The sequence below is a fragment of the Misgurnus anguillicaudatus genome, chromosome 5, assembly GCF_027580225.2.
Source record: "Misgurnus anguillicaudatus chromosome 5, ASM2758022v2, whole genome shotgun sequence".
Taxonomy (NCBI): domain Eukaryota; kingdom Metazoa; phylum Chordata; class Actinopteri; order Cypriniformes; family Cobitidae; genus Misgurnus; species Misgurnus anguillicaudatus.
This window is the reverse complement of record NC_073341.2, coordinates 21279773-21292643: the sequence shown is the minus strand read 5'-3', so window position 1 is coordinate 21292643 and position 12871 is coordinate 21279773. Positions and strand designations below refer to the sequence as shown.

General features: G+C 35.8%; 2 protein-coding genes across 4 annotated transcripts in view; one reads left to right on the top strand and one right to left on the bottom strand.

The window, feature by feature from the left end:
* ralgps1 (Ral GEF with PH domain and SH3 binding motif 1) overlaps window positions 1–12165 on the bottom strand; it is a 155067-nt gene extending 142902 nt beyond the window's left edge. For 2 of the 3 annotated variants that reach the window (XR_012369656.1, XM_073867733.1), the window contains exons 1-3: window positions 11874–12165; window positions 2300–2377; window positions 1328–1462 (exon numbers count right to left, since the gene is read on the bottom strand). Coding sequence is in view for 2 of the 3 variants with exons in the window: in XM_073867733.1 (XP_073723834.1) it covers window positions 1328–1384 (57 nt within the window). In the remaining variant the exon portion in view is untranslated. The remainder of the gene's footprint in view (window positions 1–1327; window positions 1463–2299; window positions 2378–11873) is intronic. The other variant, XM_055167598.2, reaches the window with a different exon arrangement.
* On the top strand, window positions 4363–6341 carry LOC129413822 (uncharacterized). Its single transcript, XM_073867352.1, has one exon. It carries the CDS (start codon window positions 5185–5187, stop codon window positions 6028–6030), a length of 846 nt encoding a protein of 281 aa, XP_073723453.1. The 5' UTR covers window positions 4363–5184; the 3' UTR covers window positions 6031–6341.
* Window positions 12166–12871: the final 706 nt, after the last annotated feature.

Here is a 12871-nt window from a genome sequence, read left to right as displayed (position 1 = left end):
AAATACATATAGATAATTTATTATAACATGTTAAAATTGCCACTTTATAGGTGTGCCGTTTTTGGGTGTCTCCTGCTAAATGCAAATTAGCTGATCTCTGTACTAAATGGCAGTGCCGTGGTTGGATAGTGCAGATTAAGGGGCGGTATTATCCCCTTCTGACATCACAAGGGGAGCCAATTTTTTTACATGCTTGCAGAGAATGTTTTACCAAAACAAAGTTACTGGGTTGATTGTTTTCACATTGTCTAGTTTGATAGAAGCACTGGGGACCCAATTATAGCACTTAAACATAGAAAATGTCAGATATTCATGATATGTCCCCTTTAATGGTTACGTTGCTAATGATGCCGCTTAACTTTTTTTAAAGTTTAGCTGGTAGAGCATGACGCTAGCAACATCAAGATCAAAGGTTCAGTTCAAGTACACCTTGAATGCATAATAAGTTGCTTTGGACATAAAACTGTCTGCTAAAGACATAAATGTATAACAGTGTAAGGTAAATAAATGTCCACCCTGTGGTCAAAATCAAATTTTTACTGTTGTTTTTAATAGGCGTTAAGACAAACCATGTGCAAATACATCATTCAAAACAATTGCAGAGTATTTTCTATATAAAATTGAAGTCATTTTATTTACACATATTTTAAAAGTCCCACAGTTAAACAAGTGGATCAGGCAGTCCAAGCCATAGAAATGTATGCTGGATACTGCCTAAATCTTCTGCGATGTGAGCAGAAAATATGTGCTGCAAATGCGCAACTCACGTATGCATTGTGAAACCGGCTGCTACGTGTCAGGATGCAGCATCTATTTACGTATATATATCTATGGTTTGAGTCGGTGCGACTGAGTAGAGGCAGGGACAAATTTGCATATTCATAGATCGCGTATACTAAATGAGGCAAGGGTGTAGAGTTACATTCAAGCTATTTTAAGGCATGAAGTAATTATTATCACAGGAAAAAACTTTTACATAGGCTATTATGATGCACCAAGATGAGTTTTAAGGGATAAATTATTAACTACAGGGGTATTTTAAATAACAGCCGTGGTCTAGTTTTTTTAACGTTTATGAAATCTCGATTTGACTGCACCTATTGTGTGGGAAGACAGACCCTGGAGTGATATGAGCAACATTAAACAGCACAGGGTTAAAAATTGGTGGCCTGGGACAACATGCAGTCATGAGTTTAGTACTTATCTGACCACAGAATGCTGACCGGCCAATCAGAATCAAGTATTCCAGAGAGTCTTGTAATACATTATAGCACAGACGTTGCTACAGCTGAAAACTTGAGTACACACATGGGATGTGTTTTAATACCTGTGTGTGGCCAGAGGTGATGCTGACGCTGGCAGGGAGCCCATTCCTCCTGTACATGCTCTCAATGTGTAGAGAAGATCCAGATCACAGCCAACCTCAGCTGCTCACCACCACACACAACCTCTCAGCCATCCCTGTTACACACAGACACAGACACATTTAGCATTAAAATCATTTTACGTTACTTTATGAAAGTTGCAGGCTATGTTAAACCTATAAAAAAGGAAAGTATGAGTTAAAGAGGAATATAGAGGAGGTCAAAAGATTAAGATAACTTGAAGCAACTTTTCTAATTGTTGATTTGATTTGTAACAACAATTAGCAAAACATATAAATATAGAAGTATATATATATATATATAATGCCTTGTTTAAAAGCATATTCTTGGAAATAAGTCTGATATTTATTACTTTTTCTGCAAATCCATTCAGTTTAAGAGAGTATAGTAAAATTACAAAAATAATAACAAAAAAAAAATTATATAGCCATTTTATAATGTTATATTATATTATACCTTTCCAGTATTATACAGGTTAAAAAGGGGAGGTTAATACAACATGAAACAAGTCTGGAAACTGCTCTACTACTTTATTAGTGAACAACTGCACTGCTTGATATAGCCACAAGAGGGAGACATTTAACACAAATTCCCCCTCTATTTTCTCAAAACAAATTTTCCTTATGGCCAGCAGTATAAAATAAAGAAATATATATTAACAATATAATTATGAGATTAGAAGCATCAAAGTCTGATTAAGGGTCACTTTATGTGATAAAAGACAACTAACAACTTAAGGAAAATTGTATAGTTTACTTCTTTCAGCAGGTTAATTTTGCGTAAGTTTTATATATTAAATGTGTACATGTAAGGCATAACATTTTGTTCCTTCTGTATGTCTCTACATTGCATAATGCCAAGAAATCTCACTTAAACAATAATAATGTAGTACAATATGCAGAGATTTTCATCCCCATTTTGTTTTGCCAGATCTTTCACATAGTTAATATCTGCGTGATGCAGAGGCCATTCCAATCTGTGCTCCTGCAATACTGAAAAACAGAGAAAAAAATAAATATATATCATTACGAACGCAATAAATGTTTATGATTCGTTATGATTATTCAAATTGAAGCTGTCTATAAGTGGTTGTTTAGCAGTAAAACATGAACATTTACATTATTTTGATTTCTCTATTTTGAACATTTCTCAGAATACTGAGAGCAATTCCAGCATTATGGGTGTGACATTTGCAGTCAAAACTTGAAATATAAATTCCCAGATAATGAATTTATTACCAATATATTGAACCATCTGTTTATATTTTCCTAAACACTTGATGATGAGAGTCCAGACATCAAAAATATCTTTTTTTTTTTTAAATAAGGGAAACATGCATGTGTTATGATGTGACAAAAAATAAGTTTTGGAAGATAAAACTACTTTCTAGTAATTCTGTGAATTAAAAGGCACAAACTAGAAGCAACAATACGCAACTGCTTTTTTAAAATGTATTTATTCATGCATTTGGCAGACGCTTTTATTCAAAGCAACTTACAGTGAATTACAAGCTATAGACGGTTTCATCGGACACACGTGCGCTGACGCGATACACATTTGGATCTGAACTTTACTTCCAGTTTCGTGTTTTTAATGTTCTGACTAGTTGCTAAAATGATCTCTTGAGCAAATGTCTCGTCGAAAAAAACAAATGTTTTGGTTTCCTAATCTATGTGTTGTATTTTTTTGCTTGTTATATAAATAAACTATACGTTTAAAGTACTTTGTTGTTATTTATTCTTAGCGGAGATTACCGGAAGTTACGTGCGGACCACGGCAGCCGCTTGGACTATACAGAAACAAATTAGGAAAACTAATGGAGAAGGGGCAGCTTTTCGAATAACTTTTAATATTTATTTAAATTTAATTTTGTATGCGCCTTTAGGGTTAGGGAAGAAACAACGTTATGGCTGTGACATTTTTCCGTTATGGACGTGACAATTTAAACTTTAACATTAATGTTGAAATGTGAGATCATTACATTTACATGAAATTGACCATGAAAGTTTCTGATATAGTCCATAGGACAACTTTATTAACTTTTATCCAAAATAAATACACAGTATGTACTTTTTTACATACCAATTTAAAATAAAACAGCATGGGCCAATGTACACAACGTACACTGTTTTGTGATATCAATACCGTATTTTCCGGACTATAGCCTCCTTTCCACTGCACACGACAAATGACGGCCGATAAACCGGAAGTCATGCATTTCCTATAGAGAGTCACAAAGCTGCTGTGTGAGGTGCCGACCATCTGCGATGCGTAATTTTCTAATCTGTTTTGAGCATTGGATCCGTAAAAATTTTGAACTTGTGCGACAAAACCGCATGCGATACCGACCGGAAGTGATGTATTCCAGTGTATTCCAATCAAAAACTGTGTGTGAGGTGAAAATCATTTAATTCTTTTTGTTTAACTTTATCATTAACACTTGAATCCTTTAAAAATGATTTATTACTGATAAGTAATAAATGATTAATTTAATATGAATACGTTATTTTAATCTTGTCTCAATTTAAATTTAAAATATTGGTAGTCTTTGTATGCAGAGCTGTTTTTGTTTCATGTATTTATTCCACTATGGTAAATATTGGCACTGAAATGACCTTCTCTCCCATGTTAGGATTAAACTAAAACTTCATTACGACTGCCACTAGGGGGAGAAGTCCGACATTCGCTTCTGTATGTCGTGTGCAGTGAAAAGGCGGCTTATTAGTTGCTCCGGAGTATAAGTCGCATCAATCAAAAATTTGTCATGAAGACGAAAAAACATATAAATCGCAGTGGATTATATGTCGCATTTATTTAGAAAATTATTTCACAAAATACAAGTTAATGCAAGTTATTCAACTAAACAATAGCACAAAGGACAGCAGGCTGAATAGATGTCTGTACGTTAACGTACTACAAACAGTTATTTACATGATACACAATAGCATACAGAACATACCCGAATAAATGAATCAAGTTCGCAGGCTTGTCATTCTACATCAATGAATTCACTGAATTACATAAATACAGAAGGAGCATATAGCAGACTCTTGCGGCTGTAGACGATAACGTTGTCTCTTGGTTCAAATGTCAAAATAAATTCATTCTGACTTACAAGTCGCACCTGACTATAAGTCGCAGGACCAGCCAAACTATAAAAAAATTGACTTAGAGTCCGGAAAATACGTTATATTGTAAGTAAAATATACACCACTTCAATGGCTACACTGTTCACCTCAGAAGTATGAAGCTTAATGATGTGAACTATTATATTTAGTCAATACCGTAATGCTTTTTGACTCTTTTAATTTGCATTTGTTTCTGCATGTTTCTGTATGGTCTTCTAATGGCTCACATTACACAAATACATCAGACCAGTTGGTCAGACGTGTCTGGTGTCCGCATACATTTATGTAAATTTGTAAACAGCTTGAGCTGTTAGGTACAAGTGCATTTTACCATGGTAACCACAGACAAAGCCAGTAACTACAACACATGTAAAGCTCTGAAGCTCACTTAAACTGCGCCTGCTGATTATAATCAACAAAACATACACACCAACCTGCAATCGATTTACTTTTATTAAAAAGAACCACAGGTAAGAAAAAACTAGCTTTTTATTATTACTGCATCAACACAAAATTTTACACTTGATTTGTCTTGTTTTGTTATGCTTTTCTATCGCTTTCTCAATAACCATTTTTGCTTCATGCATATTCATGCATGCATATCCAAATTTTTCACTTGAGGAAAGTAAAACTGTCCATACTTTGAATTAAAACAGATATTGCTAAACTCAATGAGTGCAGACGGACACCCCAAAGTGTTACAAGGCACCATGAGGGTTCCAGTAGAGAGGGAGTACGAGTTAGGGGAACAGACAGAGGCGCGCCTGAGGGAAATGAGTGCCCGCTGTGTAGGAGAAACCATAGATGTGGAGTACTATTATGATACGGAGACCTTCCAGCTGGCATCTACACAGACATGGTTGAATCAGCACAAGGGCCAATGGGGACTGATCCTTACTCTCAATCTATCAGAGGAGGAGACCAAATCATCTGAAGTAAACTTAATACAGTCTAAGCAGAAGAAAAGCAGCATGGTTGGCTTATCACCTGATGAAAGACCTAAAACAGACACTGGTTGTGCAAAAAGACCAGGTAGTGATTGTCCTAAAAGTGACGAAATATATTCAGCAGCAGAAAGTAAGAACTTAACAGCCAAAAGCCAAGTTCAGGGTACATCCTCAGATGATATATCAGCAGGATCCATATACACAGAGCTGAATGACCCACGCTCCATTATGATGCACATCACAAAGTGTCTGCAACTTCCTTTGACACACTCTGAAATACAAAATATGACTATGATGAACTTCTTGAGGAAGGCCAGAATCCAGATTTACGACAGCTGGATGAGGTCCAGATCGTTGAAGTATTCTCTGCCTGGTGGCTTCACGTTGGCCATGGAGAGAAATTACAAAACTCCCACCGTACCCCCCTCTGTGTTTTTGACAATGGATGCAGATGTGCTCAACATCAGCAGTGAACTGGAAAGAATGGAGCAGCTGCACAAAGAGTTGGGCCTTAAACTTAAGGCAAGCTCAGATACAAGATCACAGATGATTGATGGAGCCATGATTTAGTGATCGGAGCATATGTTTTGATACGTCAAGCTGTGTTGCTTATGGATGTTTTGCTTTTAACTTTGTAAACATATTGTGCAGTTTGTATTCTGTTTCCGACCAGTGCCTAAAATTAATCAACACTGTGCCAAATTTGTGTAAATCAGCATTGGCGTGGGGAGTATATAAAACGGTGTCTATCATCATTTGGCCGGTGACACTTTTATGAATTCTAGGATTTACAACATGAAAATAAACATTATATTTTTATAGCATTGATTTTTGTTAATGCAAGTTGATACAAATATAATTGTTTTTTTAATAATAATAATAATAGCAGCTGATAGTCATGGCCAATCAAAAGAGAACAGGAAAATGAAATGAATTTGAGCACTGTGAATTAAAAATGAAACATTACTAGTTTAATGTTCAATATTAATGGTCATTATATGAATAAATAACATTCAAATTTAATGTTCAGAATTTAGTTAATACAACCACTACTATCGGTATCAGTCTGAATAAATGGCTATTGGTATCAGTGGAAAAATTGTTCAATGGCATCAATCTAGAGTGTACAAATAAATCTCATCACACCCAGACAACATTTTGTAATTAAAATGCCAAAAAAAAATGTATTATATACAAATATTTATGGATGTTATTGTTCCTGTCTGTTTAATTTGAGGTGATCTACTCCACATTCTGCCAATATATAAAAACACATATTATTATTTATGATTATTTATGAAATGTACCATTTCATTATAGAAAACTGTATTATATGCCAAATTTAAGGTGATAATGCATTTTTTCACTGTCAAATTAAAAAATAAAATGCAATTGATACGCAAGACACAAAATTAAAATACAAATTTAATAAAAATAAAAATATTGGCACATATTTTGTGCACTGTTTTCTATAATGAAATGGTAAATCTGGTTTTACTTTTTATTTAATCATTAATTCATTTATTTAAAATTCAGATTTTACTTATCAGCATCAGGCACATTTCTTAAAAATATTGGGTTGGTTTAACCCATGGTTGGGACATTGGACAGAACCCTCGACTGGGTCACAAATAAAGAAATAAACCCTGGGTTCTTTTAGCTCATTGCTGGGTAACAACAAAACAGCATAGGTTTATTTATAACCCAACAGTTGGTTCCGTCCAATATTTACCCAACCATGGGTCAAACCAACACGATGTCTTCTTTTTCTTTTTCAGAGTGCAATAATTGTTGTATAATTTTTTGTTCAAGTTAATTCATTGGTATCTAAAATTTTTAAAGTTACAAAATTTAAAATGTTAAAACTAGCATGTACTATGATTAATAAATGCTTTAAAAGTGTTTTTTATTGTCAGTTCACACTAAAGTCACAGTGAAATTAAAAACTTTTGTAATATTGTGGTATTTTTTGCAAATTACTTATCTGTGAGCTTCTTTACTTAAAAAAAAATTAATGTGCACTCACAGGTCCTCGAATTCTTGCCTGGCTGCCAAACCTCTCCACACAGTTGTGATCTCCCCTCATCTTTAGCAAACCAAAACATTTTATTTTCGACAAGGTATTTGTTTCAGAGATCAGTTTAGCCAACAGCCAGACCAATAAATAATTTAGACCGGAAGTTTACTTTGGTCCAGGGTGGTGCATAACCGCGACAACATGTGCATCTGATGAAATGTTTTTTATCGGACAATAAGGTAATCTACTAGTTGTTTATTTCGCTTGGTTATAGAAATAAACTACTCGAAAAGAACTCTTATCCATTTATTGCCCGGAGGAACATTACAGTGACTGTAAGTGGGGAATAAAGGTAATTATACAACAGTTCTTTCTGGTTCTCGAATCTGATTGGCTAAGAGCTATACGATATTGTGCTGATAACGGTACTGTAACCGCTTCACCTTTCGTATTATTCCGCCACCTAGTGAATGGAGGTCCTAAGCAGGCTCATCTCTGAATGGAAAAACACAGACGCGCTGTTTGAATCACTCTCCGTTTGTCTCATTAGTTTACTAGCTCATAAATCAGTCTGAATCCCCAATCTGAAGTATTATTCCATCAAAGATCAGCGCTCTTGGATGTTACGTTAAAGTTAATGGGAGAAATGTCTTGTCACATCGTGTGGACGATTAACCCTTGGAAAGAGGAATATAAACACTTGTTTTTTTCTGGAGCTATATCTTTTATCAGAACGCGAAAACACCGTGGAACTGCAGGTAAGCCCCGCAGCTTTTAAATGTAGACATTGATCATTTACTTTATCGTGACGCGACTATTAAAACATGTTATGAGATATCGCCACTGGTATATTTATAAGCAGCATGCAAAAACATCTCTCTGACACTTATAAAAAACCGTTTTGTATAGTACTGACAAGAACAAAGTTTAATAATAATAATCGAGTGCTCGTATCGCGTTAAGAATAGACGGGTTGCACGGCGACGTCACTAACTGGTTGCGTGCGCAACCGAGAGGCAGAAAGAAGAGACGTGCATTGGGTTGTATGCTAGTAGCGGTGTCTGTAAGTCAAAATGCCAAGGAATTGTTGCGTGGAAAATAGTACCAACTGAGTCAGTGCTGGGTGCCTGATGTTAACATACCAGTAGATGCGACTATTACGTTACTAGCATTAAAATTATAACATTATAATTTATACATGTATCACAGTGACACTGCAAAAATAAAGACAGAAAAACAGATCCAACTAAAATCAAGTCTTATTTATATACAAACAATAAAGAACGCTTCAATAATTAAGGTTGTTGCAGTAGCAGATCAGCTCACCAATCGGACTTTCTGCCTCCTGGATGCGCGCGCACCCTGCAATGTTTGTAAACTTGCAACCCCTCTATAAATGAGAAAGCAATAGTAACGTTACACAAGTATAGTTTTATTAACTTTTACCTCGCGCCAAAACAATAACAACACAAAAGACACTAAATATGAATAAAAAAACAAGTACTAGTTTGATCATGACACCAAATACTGCTGATTTGATCTCATTTTGACGATTATAAACAAACAAGGCCAACATGAGAGCCAGGGAATCCCTTTCAGAAATGTAGCCCAGAGAGGGCGGTGGTCAGCGGGGCGAGTGAACACTGATGTCCGCTCATGCTTTGCTTCTCATTCGTACCGAATCTCACTAAGCAAACGTTCAAACAGGCGCTATCTTTACTAATCGACTGCAGATTTAAATATAATACAGATACATTCTCGACTGAACTAATCTTAAAACTACACTTTGTGACCAAGAAACGGTAATATAAAGAAACGGCTTTTCCGTCCATTGTGTTGTTATGAGCTTCAAAGCAGCCGAAAGTTTTACCTGTCATTCTGACCGCCCTCAAATCCGTGGCGGAAGAAGTAGTTCTCAAACAAAGAGGCTTTTAAAATAACTCCGTTGTTGTTTTCTAGTTTTTGTTTTTCAAACGTGTGCCGTCGAACTGTTGTATAAAAGCAATATCGCTCTCGGAGTCGTGTGATATAGCTCTATATCATCACGGCTGTGATTGCCTCCGGCACTCGGCCTGCGGCTTCGTGCCTCTGGCCTAATCACAGCCGTGATGATATAGAGCTATATCACACTCCTACTCGAGCGATATTGCTTAATTAACTTTACTCATATAATTTACACAATTTAATCCTATCTGACAAACTGGCAAAGAAAAATAGCAAATACTGGTAGACAATCACACACACACACATGCAAGTTGTTAGTGTCGTACTGAACAACATATTCTGCAGACAACTGATGCTCATTTTTGTTATTCTTTGCAAAAGTACTGATTTATTTTAACTGTACATTACGCAAGGTGCACCACTGTGTGGTTGCCATATAGTCAGTAAGTAAATCTTAACAGGATTCTGAAAGGGTGACACACCAATAAACCAAACAAACACATATTATTTGGTGTGTCAGTGAAGTGTTGCTGTGCATGTGGTGCTGGCAAGAGATTTAATGCATTATTTACACAGAAAGGTAGACTATTTAAATTCAGAGACTATTTTAAATTATTATTTTTTTAACATTAAAAAAAGGTTGACAAATTAGTCACTAGTCAGTATTTCAACCGTGTTTGTACCAACATGTACAGGCAAAACAGCCATTGCTATTCCTAACATTGTAAATAGACATCAATAATGCATGCATTAACTGCCCCCTCAATGATAATAAACATAACCCTTAAACATTTAATTCTTCACATTAAGTGTGCACTGTAGGGCGAAACAGCAAGAAGTAGACTTTTCCACTGAATGCTGTAGTTATCAATATCAATAATAAGCTTTCTAAATGTAACCAAATCCCAGAGACAGTGACACAGCAATGTAACCAAATAATAAACCAACGTTGTGCTCACAATTCCTTTACTGCAAAATCTGTAGCAAACTCAAACTGTAACACCTGGATTCGAACCCGTGACCTTGTGCACTGTTAACGCAAGGCTCTACCACTGAGCTAGACAAACATTTAAAGGGACACTACACTTTTTTTTGAAAATATACAAATTTTCTAGCTCCCCTAGAGTTAAACATTAGATTTTTACCATTTTGGAATTTATTCAGTCGATCTCCGGGTCTGGCAGTACCACTTTTAGCATAGCTTAACATAATCCATTGAATCTGATTAGACCATTAGCATCACACTCAAAAATGTCCAAAGAATTTCAATATTTTTCCTATTTAAATCTTGACTCTAGTTACATCGTGTACTAAGACCGACGGAAAATTAAAAGTTGTGATTTTCTAGACAGATCTGCTTAGGAATTATACTCTCATTTCGACCTAACAATCAAGGACTTTGCTGCCGTACCATGGTTGCAGCAGGCGCAATGATATTACGCAGTGCTCAAAAATAGTCCCCTGCTATTGAAAGTTACCATGGGGACCATTTTCGGACGCTCCGTAATATCATTGCGCCTGCTGAAAATATTGAAATTCTTTGGAATTTTTTAGCGCGATGCTAATGGTCTAATCAGATTCAATGGATTATGCTAAGCTATGCTAAAAGTGGTACCGCCAGACCCGGTAAATGGTAAAAATCAAATGATTAACTCTAGGGGAGCTGAAAAATGAGCCTATTTTCAAAAAAGTGGAGTGTCCCTTTAAACATTAAAACACATAAAAGGATTCTGGTCAAATATATCCCACATTTATAATTAAAACTTGAATACTGACACTAGCAACACTTTCTAGAATGTTAATGTGAAAGTACAACTAAAATATACAATAAAAGTAGGTGCTTTTCTATAGTGTCATCAGGAAAAAGAGACATGTAAACATTAATTTATCCAAATAAATTTTTTTTAAATTACTTTGCTTAATTCAAAGAAAAGTGTATACACAATAACTTTCATCATCTATCAACAGTAACTATTTAGAGATAAACAATCTAGAACTGCTTAAGGGCGTCATGACCCTGTCATGCATCACACTGTTAATAATACAAGGAATTATAATAGGAAAGTAATGGCTATGTTTATACTATAATATGGCAGGGGCGACATAACGGGCAGAGAATATATTTGAATGTTGGTAAATATTATGATAATTCCTCCCACCACAACATCCACTCAGCATCAGACATCAAATTTCCTCATAAAGCCTGAAAATTATTCAGTTTATGGATCTAGTGACAAAACAGCGTGATTTAAAGCACTGTGATAGGCACACCACATTCTATCCAAAGCAATGGCGTATGCATTATATTGACAAAAGCCGGGCAAATGCAGACGACCATGCAGACGACCCCTCGTGACGCAACATCGTCTCTGTTGCTACTGTACTTGTTTTCGTTGTTTTGATGTCCTTACTGTATGCACAAGCACTGATGTCAACAATACGTACAGCTCACCTGTGAATGTAAATACAAGACGTCCTCGCGCCCTGAAGATGCACGCGCCAATCTACGCAAAGCGTATTTCTCTGTAGCACGACCCTTCGTGTCTTAAAATTTAAAAGAAACGTTCTTATCCGCTGACAACTGAATATATTCTGAGGCTAATGTGAGCCTATTTCAATTATTCCGATTGTGCTAACGGGTTATTTTGCTATGGCATAAAGACGGGCATTGAAGGCAGTCGTGATGCGCTGGCAAGATGTTACCGGATGGTGGAGACGCGGGGCATTTCACAACAGCTGGGCAGCGACATCAGTGGCCGTATCTCTTTTGGAAGGATGCAGCCTCCGGAGGTCGCATTGGCAGGCTGCATACGTCATAAAGATTGTCTAATTTCAGAATGTTCACAATTAAATAGTTGACAATTATTCTTAATTGATCGTAATTGGTGTAATATGCTTATGACTTGCGAATGTAATGCTCAATTAAATTAAATAAAGCAGGCTTGTTTACGTATGCAGCCTGTATATGCGACCTCCGGAGGCTGCAGCCTTCCGATTTAGAAACGGCCAATAGGAAGTGCTGGTACGCGACGCAATTTGATTTACAGACACATTGACCAATCGCGTCGCCTCTGGGTGAATTACAAAGACCGCCTTTATAAAGACTGACGAATCACTAATTAGGTCAATACTGTCGCGCGCGTATGTCGCCTCTCGTTGTAAATGTGCATGCAGGAGAAGAAATAATATTTTTTAGCAAAATTCTTGCGAAATAGTATCATTATTACGGTAAATACTGTATGTTTTTTCTTAAAATAGTTTTTTTTAAGTATTAATTATAATAGAATGTTTTCATAATGTATGTTGTGGTTGTGATTTTTTTATGTTTTATCAGAGATTTTACATTGTATTTTATTACTTCAAAAATACGTTGTTTACGTGTATAGTCCAATATCAGTTTCATTAAGTATTTTAACTTAAATAGATTTTCCAGATACGATCTGAATAATA

Coding starts and splice junctions, on each gene's coding strand:
- LOC129413822 (XM_073867352.1), top strand. CDS start 5,185: ATGAGTGCAGACGGACACCCCAAAGTGTTACAAGGCACCATGAGGGTT.